Below are 20,853 nucleotides of genomic sequence, written 5' to 3' on the forward strand. Positions count from 1 at the left end.
GCTCAAGTAGTAAAACACTAGGCCTTAATCAAAAAAAGCTAAGGGCTCAAATTCAAATCCCAGTATCAGCATACATACACATATACACACAGAAGTAGGGGAGAGGGAGAGGGAGAAGGGAAGAGATAAAAAGGGAAGGGAAAAATACTGGGAAGGAGAAAAGGAAGGGAAGGGAAAGGGGAAGGAGAAAAGAGAAGGGGAAAAGGAAAGGGAAGAGCACCTAATACATACAATCACAAAATAAACACACTTTAAATATTCTGTCTCCAGGAAATAATCTGCTAACTATCTTGGTGTCCATCAAATTATCAGAAACAATCGGGCAAAGTCTGGAGATAAGAGTTAAAAACACTCAGTCTGTATCATCCAGGTGTTGTACAGACCTGGCTAGAGTATCACTTAGGAACCACAGACAGAACACAATGTGAAAAACTCCCCAGTGAAGCAGCATTCTTTGAAACATTCTAAAACCACAGGGGCAGAGGATGTAGGAAAGTGAGCCTGCTGATACTCTTGGTGGGAGTACCAGTACAGTTAGAGAAGAGTTGGCAATAAACATCAAATGTCTTTGAAAGAATGTACACTCTTTGACCCAGAAATTCCACTTGGAAAACCTTAAGCTACGGAAATCATTAAGACTGTACACACAGACTAGGAGGATGTTCAGGAGTGTCCACACCCCAAAACTGCAAACAAGTTCCATGCCTGATAAGGAATGGGTTCAACACATGAAATACATTCACACCATGACACTGTGCAGAATTTAAAAGGTGATGGCAGAAATCTACTTACACATAAACACAATGTTCAGTGGGGAGAAAAGCACAAGTACAAAACGAATGATTTCATTTGTTATTAAAACAAGTCTGTGTGTACACCTGTTGTTTCTGATGGGAACTGATGCTATCAATAAATTCAGGATCAACCCGGTCCCAGCAGATCACACCTTTAATCCTAGCTACTCCGGAAGCTGAGATCTGAGCATCGGTGACTCACGCCTGTAATCCTAGCTACTCGGGAGGCTGAGATCTGAGGATCTTGGCTCAAAGCCAGCCCTGGCAGGAAAGTCTGTGAGACTCTTATCTCCAATAAACCACTCAGAAAACCTGAAGTGACACTGTGGCTCAAGTGGTAGAGTGCTTGCCTTAAGCTGAAAAGCTGAGACAATGCCAAGGCCCAAAGTTCAAGCCCCACGACAAACAAAAGAAAACCCTTCTCTTTTACCTCTAGTTAATGACAAAAAAGAAAAAAAAAAGTCTCAAGCAGAGTTGTGGCTAAACTGGCAAAGCACAAGCCTTGAGTGCAAAAAGCTCAGGGACTGCACCAGGCCTTGAATCCAAGCCCCATGACCAAAAAAAAAAAAAAAAACCTTCAGAGTGAATGGAGACCCTAGGTTGAACTGCTGGATTCCTAGGCATAAGTCTTCTGCAGAGTTGAGTAACCAAGCTTCCTATCGATCAAGAAGAACAAGAACTCTTGTTCATTGACACTTGTTCACTGACTTAAGGGTAAGAGCACACAAATAAGATCCAGTGTGTCTAATTGTAGCCTAGGATATTATAGCAAGAGAAACAAGCAATTTTCATGCCCTTTAGAGATGTCTTGGGGTTTTCTCAAGCCAGAAGGGATAGTTAATGGTTACAACATAGGGGTGGAGTCCGAGGTAGAACACATCTTAGCAGCAGTCCAAGCAAGGCCTTGGGTTCAATCCACAGCAAAAAAAAAAAAAAAACCAAAAAACAAAAAAACTCCACCAAAATTCTTTTCCTAGCTATTCAGGAGACTGAGATCTAAGGATGGTGGTTTGAAGCCAGCCTGGCAGGAATGTCCTTGAGACTCTTAATCTCCAGTTAAACAGAAAAAAAGCTGGAAGTGGAGCTGTAGCTCAAGTTGGTAGAGCACTAGCCAGCCTTGAATGAAAAAGCTGAAGGACAGCACCCATACCCTGAATTCAAGCCTCAGTCCCCCCCCCACACACACCCCACGTTTTCGCACTGTATTTGTCAAAAGCAGGAACTCAAGAGTCTAATACACAGCACTCACACTTTTTTCTCTTCAATCAACAGGCTGGGTGAATAAGACCCAATGGACCAGATGCTGGTCCTCAAGGGCAAGATGCCTCCCTTCAATCATCTAGGAACATGAAGAGAATGGACAGACAGACATTCCTGATCATGAATGTGAAGTACCACACCAAATCAGCCAGCAGCCAATAATCAGACACTATACATTCTTGAATACATCTAAAGGAATACATACATACACAAAGGAACCCACAAGAAGTGTCCTGGCTGTGCCTTTCATCTGACCATGCTTGGAAGACTGAGGCATGCTCCATGCACGAACCACTAGAGTACCATACTTCTGCCTCTGGATATCACAATGGAAGGTAGCTTAAAGAGTAGATCCCATGGTATTTTTCTTTTCCAAATACAAGTGATGCTACCATAGTTAACAAGAAAGTAACTGAGCTGAAGAAAAAAACATGTATACACCAAGCAGTATATTGTACCTGAACTCTTCCTAATGAATACAAGTCTATCTATCCATATAGATATGGATAGAATAGATATTTAGAAACCAATAACTACAACATTAACCATTCTCAAACTAGTAACTTTAAAAAAATGTATTATGGGCTGGGCTTGTAGTTTAGTGGTTTATAACAAAACAGGTACATATCCAAGCTGTAGATTCAATCCCCAGCACCACAAAACATAAAACCATAAAATTTCAAATATACTAAGAAAATGAAGGCTCAAACTGATGGCTTACGATTTGGATTGTAGCTACTCAGGAGGCTGAGATCTGAGAATGATGGTTCAAAGCCAGCCTGAGGCAGAAGAGTCTGTGAAATGCTTATCTCCAATTCACCAGCAAAACAAAACAAAAAACAAAACAGAAATGGAGGTGTGGCTCAAATGGTAGAGCACGAACCTTGAGCAGAAAAGGCCAAGAGAGGGGCTGGGAAGGTGGCTCAGTGGTAGAGTGCTTGCCTCGCATGCATGAGGCCCTGGGTTCGATTCCTCAGTACCACATACAAAGAAAAAGCCAGAAGTGGCACTGTGGCTCAAGTGGTAGAGTGCTAGCCTTGAGCTGAAGAGCTGAGGGACAGCGCCCAGGCCCACAACCAGATCCCCCCACAAAAAAAAAAAAAGAAAAAGAAAAGGCCAAGAGAGAGCTTTTGTTTTTTTGTTTGTTTTTTTTTGGGGTCCGGTCGTGGGGCCTGAACTCTGGGCCTGGGCGCTGTCCCTCAGCTCTTCAGCTCAAGGCTAACGCTCTACCACTTGAGCCATAGCGCCACTTTCTGGCTTTTTTCTTTTTGCTTATGTGGTGCTGAGGAATCGAACCCAGGGCCTCGAGCATGCAAGGCAAGCGCTCTACCACTGAGCCACCTTCCCAGCCCCCAAGAGAGAGCTTTAAGGCTGAGTTCAGGCCCCAGTACCAGCACACACAAAAAAAGAAAAGAAGCAAGAGAGAGACAGAAAAGGAGAAAAAAAAAAAGAAGAAGGAAGGGAAGAGAGGAGAGAAAGAAAAAGAAAAAATGAGAAAACCTACAAATACTACAGGCACAGGAATTTTTAACAAGAACAATTTTCCTTAAAAAATTCTATATTGGAATTTCCAATGGCCAGGGCTCCTTTATACAATACAGGTGTCCCTGTTTCATATTTACAATATGAAGTCTTCCAGTACCCTTGAAGCATAAACAAAACTGGTTCATAATGGGATGTGAGTGGCAGTTTTAATCTTATCTCTTTAATTTAAATACCTGGTACCATGGAGAAAATATTCCCCCACTCGGCCCAGCAAATGCAGCCTGCCTTTTTTAAACTACCCTTGTGATAAAATGCCTAAGAACAGTGCTGTAGTCATGTTTCAGCTGTGAAAAGATGTTTGTTGTTTCCAAACGAAAACTAAGCAAACCACAAAGACATTTTCAACAAAATGTGTGTTTCTAATTATTAGTGAGAAGATTTATAGTCCTGGAAAAAAAAAAAACAAGCAGAATGATGTGCTGGAAGAGTTCACTGCCTCAAGTCAGCAAGAATTTGTAAAAGCAAAAATAATTCTGATAAGAATAACAACTTAAAAAAAACCAACAACAACTTAGCTAGCAATAGCAATGTAAATTAGAATCCTCGGTAAAAATACACATATAAGCAATAATCACTTTGGAAGCAGAGAAAGGTGCAATGCTTGTGCAAGACAATGCCAATTCTTCATTCCTGTTCCACTCCCGAACACCACTATGATTTTCAACCCTTTCCTTGGTTAAAGACTGTTATAGAGCTGGGAATGTGGCTTAGTGGTAGAGTGCTTGCCTAGAATGCAAGAAGCCCTGGGTTCCATTCCTCAGTATCACATACACAGAAAAAGCCGGAAGTAGCACTGTGGCTCAAGTGGCAGAGTGCTAGCCTTGAGCACAAAGAGGCTCAGAGACAGAGCCTAGCCCCAGGACCAGCCCCTTCCCCCCCAAAAAAAAGACTATCACAGGCAATAAGAGTAGGCAGTTTAGATTTATATCAATAAACCTTATTTACAAATAAGGTTGAACACGACTCTCTCTCTCTCCCTTGTTTGCAATGTACATTTTAATGGTCTTTGTAAACTAAAAGCTAAACTTTGTCCTTCGGAGCAGCCAGGCGCTTTCTACAGGGGAAGCTACAACCTCCAGGCCCAGCCATTACATTTCTTTGGCTTTCCCAGTGGGTGCCATCAGGTACTGTAGACTCCTGGAGAGTCTCCAGGGAGCAGATCTTCTCCTTTCTCCCCTCCTCCCAGAGCAGGGGAGGCTCATTTCCGAGCTCTGTTTTTTCCCCCATCACCCTCCCCAAAACACAAAGACTCAGGATGGGCCTAATAGAGTCCTTTTGTTTAGAGAGGGTCATTTCCGGCAGCTAGCCCACACCCAGACTCCCACCCTTTTCTCCAGGAGAGGCACTGATTTGTTCCGTCCAAAACAAACCAGAACAATTGCAGGTATGAAAAAAAAAAAGGCGAGCGCAAGATTTCTAATCTTTTCTAATTTAGAAAAGAGCTCCCAACCTTTTCCTCAATTTTGTTAACAATCAATATTTTAACAAATGAATCTAAGATCTACAGGGTTGGGTTGCAAAGGATTAAAGCCCCCACATCCACCTCCTCAACAGCTCACTACGGATGTATCCTGCCTGCCTTTCAGCAGCACAATAGGGAGATAGAAAGTGGGAAAATAGAAATTATGATCCTTTTAATGCACAGCAGGCATTGTCCAATCTCTCTACCTTTTAGTTAGGAAAAAGGAGACTGATGCTTTTCAGTGATAAACAATTTAAGTTGCTAGTCCAAAGAGGATAAAACTGAAGAGAATTTGGTGAGCCGGTCAACAACAGATTTCTCCAAGGCTTTACAAACAAGGGCTCTAAGCTTATCAGCCAATGCATCAGGGAAGAGTTAAAAGGAAATCTCGCTCCAGGTCAGATATCGCTATCAATGGCCTGCTCTCCTTTAGGATACAGATCTGTTCGTTCTTTGGTGGTGCGCCTGTCCTCAGTTCCGCTTTTCCAATTAAAAACAAACACAAAGTTCTGTGAGGCTGTCAAGTTGTGGCAAAACACAGACACCCTAACAGAGCTATGTGAGGTCCCTAAACGTTGAATTAACCAGGCTAAAGGTGCTTAAAGGCTAGTTACCTCTTACTTTATAGGTAAAAGACTCTGCATACGCATAAGGACCCAAAGGACCACAATTAGCATGCCTGTATCCCAATCGACTCCACTGGGTTATTAATATCAGCCCTGGCAACACAAAAGTCACATCTGCAAAACAATGATCGGTTTACCTTGCACTCCTCTGAATAAAGCTCACTCCACCAGGGCAGGCCTGCACTTTACTACAACTTCCCTGAGACTGTGCACTAGAGTTGTACCCAATTTCCATTCTAACTAGACAAAGAGAGGGATTCCTTTATGTGTGGCAAAACAGCTGCCTCCCTGACAAATGATCAATCAATCACCTACATCCAGACAAAAATTCTGACTCAAAAGACTTGGATATTATTTATAGTAAGTAGAGATTGTTCATTAATGATTTTCTTTTGATTGGGGCTTCAACTCAGGGCCTGGGCACTGTCCTTTAGCTCTTTTGCTCAAGGCTGATACTCTATCACTTAGCCACAACTCCACTTCTGGCATTTATTTGTGTGTCTGGGGAAGGGGGGGGGGGGAGAGGGTATTGTTTAACGGATAAGTCTCAAGGACATTCCCGACCAGGCTGCCTTTGTTGAACTGTGATCCTCAGATCTCAGCCTCTTTAGTAGCTACAATTATAACCAGCTCCCGGCTAGAAATGGTTATCTTGATCGATTTTTTTTTTTTGGCCGCCTGGTACTTGAACTCAGGGCCTGCGCACTGACCCTGAGCTGCTTTTGCTCAAGGCTAGCACTCTACCACTTGAGCCACACAGTCACTTCCAGCTTTTTCTGTGTATATGTGGTACTGAGGAACTGAAACCAGGGCTTCACGTATGCTAGGCAAGCACTCTATCACTAAGCCACAATGCTCAGCCTAGAAATGGTCATCTTGAAGGGAGTAAACTTTTATCTAAAAACTGTTGGGAAATCTTTGATAATGTATAGCATATATGCTTCAACTTTTGGTGAGCTGGTTTCTATTCACAAAGTGTATTGGACAGTTTTAGGCACTAGGGTTTCGAAGGTAGTAAATAAAACCAAGTTACATTCCAGAGTACTAGGCAGGTGAGGACAGTTAATCACACAAGGCAAGGTCCAGGGGTTCTACCTAGAAAATAAACAGATGTCAAGTCACAGTGTATGGGAACCTGGGGTTGTTTTAAACTGGGGGGATAACAGGTCTCTGGGAGGACTGCTGATCTGAGATCAAGATGAATGACAAGGATGGGGCTGGCCAGCATGAGATATCAGGAGATAAAGCTTTCCAGTCTTATGGGGTAGCAGGCACAAAGGCCCTGAGGCAGGAACAAGTTTAGCAAGTTACAGATCCCTAAATAACCCCCACCCCCACCCCACCGCTGAAGCATAATGAATAAGGCTATGATTCCTAACAGATGAGGTCAGAGGGCCAGTAAGGCCCAGACCACGGGAACCTCGAGTGCCACTGGAAATTTTTAAACTTCTCTCCACCAGCTGCAAAACCTCAGACAAATTACTTAATCTCTCAGAACCTCAGTTTGCTCTGTCCCCCACACATGGGATGATAACCATTTATTAGGTTTGTTAAGGAATAACGTTCAGGGGCTGGGAATGTGGCCTAATGGTACAGTGCTGGCGTAGCATGCTTGAAGCCCTGGGTTCCTCAGTACCACAAGCACAGGAAAAGCCAGAAGTGGTAGAGTGCTAACCTTGAGCTGAAGAGCTCAGGGACAGTGAGTTCAGGGACAGGCCAAGTTCAAGCCCCATAACCGACCAAAAAAAAAAAAAAGAAGAAGAAGAAGAAGAAAGTTCAGGAAGCACAATTGAGGGGGCTGAGAGGGTAGAACATTTCCCTAGCACGTGCAAGTGCAAAGAAAGGGATTTGATTCTCAGCACCACACAAAAAGCACAAAAAAAGGAAGAGTCACTTGGTCCATAAACAGTTAATTAAATAGCACTAATTAAGTTTGATTAGATTTTGGTTTGTGTCTTATTCTCCGATTTTCCTTATACATATTAAAAAAAAAAAAAAGCTGGGCGCTTGGGGCTCACAATTATAATCTTAGCTACAGCAGAAGGCTGAGATCTGAGGGTTGAGATTTGAAACCAGCCTGGGCAGGAAAGTCCATGAGACTCTAATTAACCACCTAAAAATCAGGAGTGGTTCAATCTGGTAGAGCACTAGCCTAGAGCAAAAAAAAAAACAAAACTCAGGGACAGTAAGCAGAGCCTAAGTTCAAGCCTTATGACCAACAACTAAATAGAGGCTAATGAAATCTTTGCATTTTTTTCCCATGTGCTCTTGCTTAGCTATTTCCCCCCCCCCCTTACTGTATTTACCACTTGAACCACAGCTCCACTTTTAACTGTTTGCTGGTTAACTGGAGATAAGAGTCAAGGGCCTTTCTGCTTGGGCAGTCTTCAAATCCCGATCCTTAGATCTCAGTCTCCTAAGTAGTTAGAATTACAGGCATGAGCTACCAGTGCTCGGCTTTAAAATACTCTTTCATCCACTTCATCTATGTTCTTTCGCTCATCATTACCGGAGAAATACTTGGAGATGGGGGGAAAGAAATTGAGCTTTGAAGAATAAACAATGGATCCTATGGCCCAATAATGGCTGACAAACAAGGCTCTGAAAAGCACAGTCAAGTTCTAACTGTTTGTATCCCCAGTTACTCAGCACGCAAGGGAAGGAGCAGGACAGAAGTGCCTGTCTCTCCCTCCTCCTCTCCCCAAACACATCCTGTGGTCTGAGGAATACTGTATTTAAGATCAGACGTATCTTGGAATCTCACACATTCTAAGTCCTGTAAATCACACATGCTGGGGAAAGCAATTATACTTTGGTAGCACTTCTCCTCTGAGAGCAGAAGAAATTGTGCTACTTCAGTAATAAGCTAGCACTTTCTGTATCCACTTTCTCCCAAAAGGCCTCAACTACCCAGCCTATAGATGGGCAAAAGGGAATTTTCACAAAATAAGATCCTGTGTTTTCAAGAATAACAACAACGAAATGTAATCCTTAGAATTTCTCTCAGGATAATGTTGACCAACTGCCAGAATTATCTACTTGGTGACAAAAAACGGGAAAAAAATATTTTGGAAAACCCAGAGGACCTGATCCTCAAAATGGAACTCATTGAGAAATGAAGATGAGCCGGAAGCAGAGATGACCTCTAACTTCGTGTCACACAGGTTGAAGAGATGGACCTCAACTGGGAAGACTCAAAATTCTCATACCTCAGGAAGATCCCAGAAAGGGACCAATCCGTTCCCCCCCCCCCCCCGGGGATTTTACATTTGTATAATAATACTGTATTAAAGCTTGGAATTGGGGTCTATCTTCCTGGTGTGACGGGCATTTATTTTGCTTTTGTACCCTAATACATAATAAGCATCACAATAGTTACAGCAGAGTGAAAACCTACAAGAAATTCAAGATGGGAGTTGTTATTTGCAAGTTCCAGGGACTGCCTTTGAGGAGGAACTGGGCTTCAAAACAAAAAACAAGGCAGCCAGCTTTTAGAAAAGCCCAAACTGATACACTGAAAACATGGTCCATGGAAGAGATGGTTGTGGATTGCTGCTGGTCCAAAACACATCAATCCTATGATTCTTCCACACCCCACAAAGAAAGAAGGGGGAAAGCAACCTGGAGCAAATTTTCCGGCTTCTGTTTGATACCTTGGTTTTCCCTTCTAGGTAAAGGGTTGGGAAAAGAACATTTGGAGAAGCGAAGGCCTGGGAATTAATGATAAATGTGGAGGAAAACGGATGCCTGAGAACTTAATGACAGCAGAGGGCAGATAAAAAAAAAATACTGTATATACCTAGATACTAAGTTCTCCCCCCTCTGGCTTCCTAATAGATAAGTATGCCAAATACTATGGCAATCAGCCAGTTTCTCTGTAACGTAGCCTAAAATTAAAGAGCCTAAAAACTAAATTTTTTGTTGCACTCAAAGCTAGTGCTCTACCACTTGAGCCACAGCTCCACTTCCAGTTTTTTGGTGATCAGTTGGAATTAAGAGTTTCAGACTCTCCTGCCCAACCTGGCTCTGAATTGAGATCCTCAAATCTCAGTCTCCTGAGTACCTAGGATTACAGATGTGAGCCACCAGTGCCTGGCAAGTAATTTTCTTTAACTGTTTCAATTTTTCCTGAGAATCGCCAATACTTATTTACATGGTTTTAAAATTTAGGTAAATTTTCTCTTTCCCAGGCATCTAATTTTCTAAACATCCATTTCCCGGGGGGCCACGTTTTCAGTTACCAGCAATATGTAAATTGTTTGAAAATTCTATTTTAAGATTAGACCTTTCCTGTGTAACCAAACAACATCCTCACCTCCTAGCTGCATTTTCTTCTTTAAACCACCATTAAGCTAGTCACCTGGAGAACACAGATACACCTTAGATACCTCCCAGCTTTCTTTCTACCCCTCCTTACCCTGACTTCCTCTGCCTCATACTTTAAGACCAGGACTATTCAACAACAGCTTCATAACTGCTCAATTCCCCCAAAGCACGGCTTTCCCAATGGGAAATCCCAGGATGTCACTCTGCCATTCATCCACCTCAGCTCTCCATCAGGAGACAGAGCCCCACTTCCTAGCCTAGACTACAAACTGCCCCATTACTTGTGAGCCAAGCCTTATCCCTACTTCCTTCCCTCCTCCCCCTTCCCTAAAGAGGCTTCCCCCCCCCCCTTCCTTCCTTCCTTCCCTTCCTTTCTTCGCCAGTCCTGGGGCTTAAACTCAGCTCTCCCTAAGTCACTAATCCCACTCCTGACCTGGTCCATCTTTCTCTCACCCACTCTATCTCAGCCTACCCCTATCCATCAAACTCATTCAGATTCAACTCCAGGGTGGTCCCTTGTTTACATTCTTTGTTACAGCTCCATCACCCTCTCCTCCAGGATCCTGGCAGTGTTTGCCTGTTCACTTCACGTAAATGATTATGCTTTATTACACCTGAACAAGAACCAACCTAACATATCCTAGCACCCCAGGAGTCAATAACGGACCTTACAATGCCTCCCATAAATGAAAATCAAAAACCTGCTCTCTGGTATGGTGGTGCAGGTCTGGATGACTTCTAGACCAGGCTAGACCACATAGAACACTGTCTTAGGAAAAAAAAAAAATAGAAGTGGGGCTGTGGATGAAATGGTAGAACGCCAGCCTTGAACAAAGAAAAGCTAATGGGTATGCCCAGTACTGGCACCAAACCAAAAACAAGTCAAAAATTAAAGCAAATCAGAGAATCAGAGAGACAGAGAGCGCTTGAGAGAGCTTAACCTGAGGGTGAAGTTAATAGATGTCCAATGACTGGCCAACTCATGACCCATGGAAAATAGTGTGTGATTATTATTTTAGTGATTGGACAGATTTCTGAAAGTCAGGGGCTAAAAGAGCTCAGTATTTCACTTTTCTGCTATGGGCAACACAGACAAGCAAAGTGGACACATTTACATCAACTGTATTTTGATAACTTTGAACCCTTTAATAATCACCTTCAAGTTCCAGGTCATGTTAAGCACCTCTTACTGCCTCATTTCCCCCTCCACCCCCACCCCAATACATACACGAGTTTGAAATAGTCTACTGGTGCACACCGAAGATGGGAATGTGAGTATGAAGCTATCCCCACAAGTAGCAGACACCTTCCTATCATGTAGCACCAAGTTAAATACCCAGTCCTCAGGGCTTCCTGCCCACAAAGCTAAGCAAGCCCACTTGTACTCCAGCCATTAGGGTTCATTTTCCTCATTCTTCCCTAAGGTTTTTTGGTGATTTTTTTTTCTTTCTTTCCCTTGACCAAAGCAAGCACAGCTCAAGAGGAACATTTGCATTCCCTTTCCCCTACCCCCAGGCAGACACTAAGGTGCCAAATGAAACTGAACACAAACATTCCAAAGTGGCTGTCACACAGAGCAGGCTTGTTTGGGAACACAGGGCGCTCCCTGCCCTTCCACCTAACCAAGGCTTCCGGAAATCCACGAGCAGAAGGTCAAACTGAGTTCCACAGCAGAAACCAAATTCTAATGGTGAGACCCCCAGCAGTCCCACCAGAAGAGTGGCTATTTGACCAGGTACATTCACCTGTGCCATCAAGCTACTGATGACAGATGCAAGAGATTATTTCCCAAGTGGCCCCATTCATGCCATTCTGTAAATCCTTAGTGGATAAGGGACCCCCATATAGACACATGTGGCTGCTTAAGAGCTTACCCGCACAGACTCATAATTGGAAACCACAATCTTATATAAGGATAAGCCATACGGTTATCAAAGGTAGAGAGAACTAAAGTTACACTGGAGGCTAGGGGCTCACACCTATAATCCTAGCTACTGAAGCAGTAGAGATGTGAGGATCGTAGTTTGAAGCCAGCCTGGGCAGGAAAGTCCATGAGACTGTTATCTCCAACAAATGACTACAAAAGCTAGAAATGGAGATGTGGCTCAAGCTGTAGAGCACTAGCCTTGCACTAAAAGAAGCTCAAGGACAGTACCAAGGCCCTGAGTTCAAGCAGTAGCTCTAGTTGTAGAGCGTTAGCCTAGCAAAAGAAGCTCAAGAAGCCCCAGGACTGGCATTTTAAAAAAAAGTTATAGCGTGCAGACACACATGGGGTAGCACTATCTGGTACTGGGGCACTGTCACTGAATAGGTACTGAGCGTTGGCAATAAGATGCCACGCGTCTTCTTAAAGTAGATGAAAGAAGATGATCCAGCATTTAAATGAAATTAACAAAGCACCTACTGGCATTCTAAGGAAAAGTCATCTCCATGGGATGAAATATCATAAAGGGAATATTACAACAGGGTGGCCAGAAAAAAATGTGGCCAAAGCAAATGGGTTACAGTACAGAAGTAAATTCGGGCACCCTGAATATCAGGTTTGGACTGTTTTGTAGAGATCAGAGCAGTGCTAATGTATTCAAGATATCACAAGAATCTAGCTATTTAGTATAAGGAAGGATTGAAAGATATTAAAACAGGGAGAGCAGATGAACATCACTACAATCATCTTGGTCAGGGACTGAGTGAGATAACTATGAAGAAAGACTGAGGAAAATAATAGATTCCTGCTGCCAGGCTCATGAGCAACCTGACACTTCACACAGATCACAAAAGAATAGAATACAAACCTTCAAAGCAAAAAGGCATTTCATTATTTGTTCTCATGATCCTTTCAGAAAATGTAAGGAAAGAAAAGCATCAGAATGCAATTACCTGTAATCCACTACTTATCAGATTTCAAAAAGAAATTATTTACATTTAGTTTTTTTTAAAAAACTAGCATCACATAAAACTTTTCTTTTCCTCTTCTTTTTTTTTTTGAATGACAGCCCTGTTCAGCTCCAAATCCAGCATTTTGATGGTTAACTGGAGATAAACAGTCTCAGTTACTTTCCTGTCCAAATGGCTTCAAACTGTGATCTTGAGATCTCAGCCTCCTGAGTAGTTAGGATTTCAGGTGTGAGCCACCAGCACTCAGCTAAAACGTTCAAATCTTCTCTTTTCAATTAGTGTTATGACATGAGAATTAATTATCCCCCTCCCTCCCAACCCCGACCCCATAATAAAAGTATTGCTTTTAGAGCATCTAGGACCACCAGAAATTAGAGGCCAAGGATAATGCTTCCCAAGGACAGATGAGTTCAGGCTCTGGCCTGCAGAACTGTGAATCCATCCATTTCTATTGTTTTAAGCAGGAATGCATACATACAGGTTTACACATGTAGGCATATATATAGATTTAGGGAAATGGTAATCACCTCTGGAAAAGTACCTCCAAACACATGCCATGCTGGTAATGGTCTTCCAAAATCAATCTACTACGTTTTTACCCAAATCACTGTTACCAAATTCTATTCTATGACTGAAATAAAGTCACTGTAACAGAGTTCACTTGCAATAGTAGACTCTAAACGTAGTTTGGTTCAATTGAATAAAGCCATCTGTAACTTCTCAAAGTCACTTTGTAGTCTTAAGGCTCAATGATAACCTGAGGTTTTCACACCACTGACACAACCCACTCCCAGTGCCAATGATAAAAAGCTATTTTCTTTACAACCCTAATACTTTGGCAAAATTACTAAGCACTTCTAAACAAAGAATGTGAAGTACAAAATCTCTAAAGATTTGACTTCATATATTTTCAAGTTTTTTGCTTCTTCAGTTTCATTTCTCCCTATATTGCTTTTTCAGAATGGACTTGTTCTTTAAACAACTTCAACATAACAAAATGCCTGGTGCAAGTCATTTGTAAACCGCCTCAAAAGCAACCAATGATACAAATAAAACTAAAACCAAACTATATAATTACCACATTTTTCAAAATACAAATTTCTATATTGAAAACTCAGTGACTACCAAAAAAACCCAAACATTATTTCTATCTACAAAACAGAAAGTCAATATATTTGAATTATATTAAAATTCACAAATGAGAACTAAATATTTGTTAACTTTAATAAAGTCTAATCATATAATTAAAGACAAATTCTAGAAAATTTTTTTGGAGATAAGGTCTCCCCTACATTGTCCAGGATGGCCTCTAATTTTTGATCCTCCTCTCCAGATTATTTTATTAACTTTAAAAATGAGTGAAGAGATGATCAGACATCCTATGCCCATATACACATAAATCTAGCAGTGTCACATTCAAAGATCTTGACAACTGGTTTTCTTTACAGAAACAACTTGAACAAGAACACACATGTACAATACTAGACATCAGAAGGCCAGATGTGTTGTCTCTTGTCCGTGGTTGCCTAGCCAAAATCTTAAAATTAACTCTTGTCCAAGTTTTAAGCAGAAATACATAAGACTTTATAAATTTTCAGACACTTTCAATTTTCAAAAGCTGCCAAAATTCTCCTAACCCCTAGATTATTCATCGTACACCCCACTGCCAAATAAGCATTTCAAAATCACTGTTGCTGCAAGAGCCATTAGAAAATCTCGGACAGGGTTAAAACCTACTGGATGGTAAGAAGACCTCGATTCAAAAATAGAATAAAAACCTCGGATCCTAAACCCCTAGTGATGTATGAAATAAACTATTTTCCATGTTAACTCACTGGCTATCACAAATTACAAGTAAACACAATTATCCTCTTTGCCATTGTGTCTATATACATGTTATATGTATGTTCTGTTTAGTGGACTCTACTGCTGAAGTTTTTAAATGCTTTTGAGAACAAATTGCTGATCCTCTGGGTGGGCAGGGAAAGGGTCCAATGCAGTATGTTTGTATAATGCCCAGCACATTAATAGGATTCACCAAACACCATATTTAGTTTTTTAATTGTGGCATTCAATGTCACAAAAAAAGAACCTATGAGTATTTCAAAAACTAAACACTAAACATAAACCAGGAACAGAGAACTAGGGCAAAAAAAATCACCTAGATTATATGGGCCAATTTTTTTTCCCCAGATTTCTAACAATATAAATCTCATGAGCAGGGCTTGGTACTGCACTCCTGTAATAACCAGTACTAGAAAGGCTGAGGCAGAAGGATTACAGAAGGATCACAAATTTAGCCTGGACTAAACCTTAGCAAGACCTTGTCTCAAAATAAAAATTTTCTAAGGGCTATGAGTGTAACTCCAAAGGGCTCACTTGCCTAGATTGTGTGATATCTTAGGTTTAATCGTGTGATATCCTAGGTTTAATCGCCAGTACTGAAAAAAATGAACAATCTTCACGGTGTATCTAACTTTGCACACATGGTGTATCTAACTTTGTGTACAATTTGGGTCCATAATCTTCCTGTCTTATTTTTAATACCTCCCTCCTACAGCTATAGTGTCAAGAACACTATTGGGCCAAGAGACAGAAACCATACTTGAATTGATGGCTCATCGCTGCATTTGTTATATTATACACAAGACCACATAAATGGAAAAGCTATTCGGAGGGGGGGGGGTCAAAAGAAAAGCCTGACTTTATGTCATCATAAGTGGTATGAGATGAAGACACAAAACTATTTCACCGCCTAACCAAAAAGCACAAAAACAAATAAGTAAACCAAGTTTTCTTAATGAGGAAAAGAGAAAGTTGGCCTCCCTCAATGGAGATATTATTTTGCCCTCTGAAGTAAAGTTTCGGCCAGTCTAACTGGTACAGCTTTCTAAAGCAATGACTATTTTGCCGTACTAAGTGAATTGCCTAAATAGAATAATTTCCAAAAACACAAACTGTCCTAACTTTTAAGACTTTTATGGGGTCAGGAAAATACATTGAAAAGCAGTTGTTCAGGTACAAGAAGACAGTGGAACTCCCAAGTCTCCATTTCTTTGAAATGTCAGCCTAATCCTTACATTTGTGCTCTAAAAACAAGCATGTCAACACTTTGCAAAATGTTTGCCACTGGTAAAAAGGCAATTTTCAGCTTCCTGTGTTTTTCAGCTTCCTGTGTACAATTCACCGAGGTGCACTGTACAACTGTATTCAGAATAAAATCTTACATTTACAACAACTGTATTCAGAGTAACATATAATATTTACTTTGCATAATCCTAAGTATGTCTTCTGTTTTCATCACTTAATTCCCATTTTACAAGTAAACAATGTGTCTTAAAGATACTAAGAAATTCCTTCTCCATGTCTGATTGCACGCTCAGAATTTCACCTTGCAGACGGCGGTGACCCTACAACCCTCTTTCCGAAGGCACAGTCCACCTGTAAAAACGCTTTGTTATTTAAACCGAGATGTGTATCCTTCAGGCGTCAGCGTGTCTCCAAGAATGCTTAAGAACTATGCGGGGTCTTCAAAAGTCAGGGGGGCGAAAAAAACTGTCTTGGGCGTCTAGATTAATATACTTTCACGAGCAAGCATTTGATAGGAATCCATAGACATCCTAACTATACAACATTCTGAACCCTTCGCTCAGAAGTTTCCCGTCCACACAGGGACTAACTACCACCGCCAAAGGACCGCCCCGCAGCTGCAGGCTTTATTCTGATGATGAAAGTTCTAGCAGAGCATCCTCGAAGAGCATTCGGTGGGTGGTGGAGTTTTTAACCCTTTGATTCAGTTCACCTGAGTCCCCTTGGTCCCTAAATTCACAAAAGGTGTTTAGCCCAGGTTGGGGGGGGGGGGAAGGTTGACTCATCAGAGAAGAATGCGGCTGATGAGTTATCTATTAATCCAAAAATGTCTCAGCGAGCAAGCTATTTCACCCAGAATTTAGCCCCGAAAGGTAAGGGGGGTTTGGGGGGGGGAGCCGAAGTAACTTTTCAACGAGCACTTCTCCCTCAATCTCTCCCAGAAGCTAAACTCCCGTCTTCTTCCCAATTCCCAGTACCGGGGCCAGAACTAAGAAGTCCTGACCAACGTTCCGGGTCCCAATCATCTAAGGTCACCCAGGAGTCAGTGCTCGATTCCGCTTTTAAAAGTCCTGGGCAAACAAAGCTGAACATTATACTTACAAAAGTCTCCCGAAAAGTCCTCAAAGTTACGCAATCGGAGACACTCATACACGAGGACACACACACGCACGCACGCATGCACACACGATCGTCCCGGGGCCACACTTTTTTTTTGGGGGGGGCCGCGCCTCCCGCTTAGGACAGGCAATCCCCAAACTTTCCACCTCGCGCCCCTCCCCGCGCGCAGCCGGGCGCCCCGGGACGCGCCGGCGCCCGCACTTCCGATCCAGGGGCGCAGCCGCCACCGCACCGGCGTGGGGGTGGAGGGGGGGCTCCGTACCTCTTCCTCCTGCAGATTGGCCTCGTTCGGGGTGTTCTCCTTCTCGACTTTGCCACCGTTGTTCATCTTCCCGGTCCTGGCTGGCCGCGCGGGGCTGGGGCGCGGGGCTGGCGAGGGCGCGCTCGCCCGCTTCTGCCTTCCCCCGGCGGGCGCGGCGGGCTGCGGGGAGCGGAGCCGGGCGGCGGCGCTGGGCGCTGAGGCTCCCGCGGAGCGGCGCGGCGACACGGCGGCGACCGGCGACTCAGGAAGTGCGAGGGAGACGGGGCAGGGCGCGGGCGCCGGCCGAGCGAGCGGCGGACGGAGACAATCGGGACCGGCCGGGAGAGCTGGGCGGGCACGAGGGGGATGGGGGGGGGGGAAAGGAAGGAAGAAAGGATGGGGCGAGGACGCGCGTCCCAGGAGGGCGCCCCGAGGAGTTGGGGAGGCGGCCGAGGTGGGGGTGTCCACGCGGGAGGAGGAGGCGGAGGGCGCGGGACAGCGGGCCGCGGCGGGGACGCGGGCACCCGGAGAGCCGCTGAGTGCGCGCTCCTGGCCGCCTGTGGGAAGGACAGGATCGGAGCAGCTCCCTTTCTCTCGCCCTCCTCCCTCCCCTCCGCCGTCCCCTCCCCTCCCTCCGCCCTCCCTGGAGTTGGGCTGCCGGCTCGTGCGGGGAGGGACGGGACGGGAGCGCCGTAGCCCCCCTCCGGAGGAGGGGCCGCTGCCCGGGCCGGATGGCGCGCGCCGGGTGGGAGAGGGGGGCGGCAGGCGGAAGCGGCCGACCTCAGCACCACTCCGGGGTGGGGGCCAGGGGGGGGATCGCAGATCCCCGGACCGCCCTGGGGACCCCGGCGTCCGAGCCCACCCTGCCCCTGCCAGGGCCCGCCTGAGCTCCACACCCGCGAGCCTCAGCGACCCGGGACGCCGAGCAAACACGTGCTACTTTTGTTGGCCTGCTCTTTTGCGGGATTTGCACCCTCAGTCCTAAGTCTACCCTATTTGTCCGTGCCAGGTGAGCCCCTGTTCTACCCCTCCCAGGCCTCAGCTGGAACCCGAGAGAACTCAGGTGACACTGGGCACACAGCCCCTTCCCGGCTGACTTCGAATTCATTCACGAAGCCTGCAAAACCTCTTAGCCCACTCACACGGGCTGTGACCCCTGATCAGACTAGCACAGCCATCACCAGTATGTTCTGGAAATTATTTGTTTACCTGGCCAGCTCTTCCTGCAGAGAGCCCCTTCCCGCCATACAAGACGCAGCCCTGTTTATCTTTTCAATACCATGGCTACTTCAATGGGCTGTCTGTCTATAGTAGGCGCTCAATAAATATTTGTTGATTGGGTGAATGAGTCACTGCAGAACAAACGTAGGTCAGGACCGACAATCACCGCAGGGTCAAAGCACCAAGTACTCCACATCTGGTCACGTAGGAGCCTAAGAAAAAAAGAATCTAGATTCAGTTTCCCCATCTGTGAAAGGAGGGTTATTCTATTTATCGCCCCGGGGTTTTTTAAGATGATAGGCCAATAGAGCTGTAGCAAGTAGAGCTCATTGTTGCTCAGTTGATTTTTACAATGCAAGGAAGCTAACATTTTTAAAGAAAGTTTGCGCTGGCCACTTGTGGCGCATACCTGTATTCCTAACTACTTTAGGAGACTGAGCTATGAGGATTGGTGTTAGAAGCGTGCCTAGGCAGACAAGTCGGATACTCATCTTCAATTAACCAGCAAAAAGCCGGAAGTGGAAGTGTGGCTCAAGTGATAGAGTGCTTTAGCTTTGAACGACAAAGCCGAGAGAGAGCACTCAGGCCCTGAGTTCAAGCAAAAAAGGAGGGGGATGGAGAAGAAAGATAAAGGGAAGGAAGAGGAAAAGAAGGAAAGAAAGAGGCTTTCATTTATTCTTAGGCCTTGGAGAGTGTTACCAACATAAGCTTTTTAATTTGATTGCTTACAAACACAGCACCAATCACAAACTTTTAATTATTTACTTATCTCCCCCTCCCCCACTAGACATTCTTTACCCTACAAAGATTTAAGTGCTGCTGGGTGGGGGTGGCGGGTAGGAGCTGGAGATAAGGGCTCTCTCTTTAGGGAGTTGGAAGTGGTGTTGAGGAGACAAGATACCCAAAACAACCCCACAGCTACATAATCACCGAATCCTGGTTCAAATTATAGGAAGCAAAACACACACTTTTTTCTTTAAAGGCATTATAAAGAGAAAAACAATAGCTATACTTGGATTTCTATGTTGAGTTTTTTTCTCTTGGGGGAAGGGAAGCAGGGAAGTGGGGGGGGGAAGGGCTGGAGATTTGAGAAAGAGTTTCTATAGGGGAGAAAAATGGTTTTCTTTCATTGTTGCCATTGTTCTCCAATGGAACAAATGTGTATCCGGGAGGGAAATAAACTAAGATACTATTGAAACTGATGAAGTTCAGAATAAGGAAGGCCACAATTTAATCTAGAAACTCTGTCCGTGTTTTGCTATGTTGGTTGTGTTTGTTGGCAGCTGAAGGCTTGTCCTTGCCAACTATTCCCTCAGTTACATGAGAAACCACGAGGGGGCAATGTCTTCCTGAGCAATCACTGAGTGGTGGTCTTGACCCCTATTGCTGGCCAGTAATGCCAGCACTTTGCCTTCCTGTTCCTGAATGCATTACACAGAAAGGCTTTGTTTCTCTGGGGCCTGGCAATGGTGCAAGACAAATGACAATTAACCAGTCCCTGATGGTTCCAGTCAGAGCCCACTCAGAAGATGGAATCTGTTGTATGATTTCAGGATGCTTGCATGAACCTCCCCAGCCCCACCCAGAGAAAGGTGGCTTAATTCCAAATGTTGAACCTGATTCTTTTGTCTTTCAGCCAAACCCGGACTTTGTCCATTGTTAAAAGCCAGAAACCTCCAGGATAAAAAACAAAAATAAATTCCATGACAGAAGCCATGTCTGGCTTCAGTGTGTTCAGGACGTGTACCTAACATATAGTAAGGGCTCAGTTGTTTTTGAATGAATAAGCACATCAAGTTCCATCAGTTACTGAGTCTCAGGCTTCAACAACATCTTTGGATCCTCTCAAGCCCTTTGTGGAGGAACTGAATCGGTAGAAGCTCTCAAAGGCAGAAGAGTCACCAGGGCTACCCTTAGTCAGGTCTTTTATATTCATTACTTGGAAAGGGGTGGGGCCTAGATAGAGACCTTGCACAGCTGGGGGCCATTGATCAGATTTCTAGAAATAAAAGTCAAAACCAGACTTGGGTCAATCCTGTAATCCTAGCTACTCAAGAAGCAGAGATCCAATAAGTAATAGCACAAGACAAGAAACCCTCTCTGGAAAGAAAAACAAAACTGAAAAAAAAAGCATAAGAAGCGGGGTCAGGCTCAGTGTTATAATGTTTGCTCGCAAGCATACCACCCTGTACCACAAAAAATAAAATCACAAGCAAAATTCCATCCCCATATTGACTCATCAGGCATTAAAGTCAAGACAGCAGACATACTTGG

General features: G+C 44.0%; 1 protein-coding gene across 5 annotated transcripts in view; it reads right to left on the reverse strand.

Annotated features, from left to right (window-relative positions):
* The window catches only part of Rbpms (RNA binding protein, mRNA processing factor), a 179,706-nt gene extending 161,782 nt beyond the window's left edge, over positions 1–17,924 (reverse strand). For 2 of the 5 annotated variants that reach the window (XM_070016251.1, XM_070016249.1), the window contains exon 1: positions 17,100–17,197. In XM_070016251.1, coding sequence (XP_069872352.1) covers positions 17,100–17,177 — 78 coding nt within the window. In that variant the 5' untranslated portion in view covers positions 17,178–17,197. Of the gene's footprint in view, positions 1–17,099; positions 17,198–17,379 lie in introns of those variants that run through there. The other 3 variants (XR_011370757.1, XM_070016252.1, XM_070016250.1) reach the window with 3 other exon arrangements.
* Positions 17,925–20,853: the final 2,929 nt, after the last annotated feature.

The sequence above is a fragment of the Dipodomys merriami genome, unplaced genomic scaffold, assembly GCF_024711535.1.
Source record: "Dipodomys merriami isolate MVZ:Mamm:240054 unplaced genomic scaffold, mDipMer1.0.p SCAF_12, whole genome shotgun sequence".
Taxonomy (NCBI): domain Eukaryota; kingdom Metazoa; phylum Chordata; class Mammalia; order Rodentia; family Heteromyidae; genus Dipodomys; species Dipodomys merriami.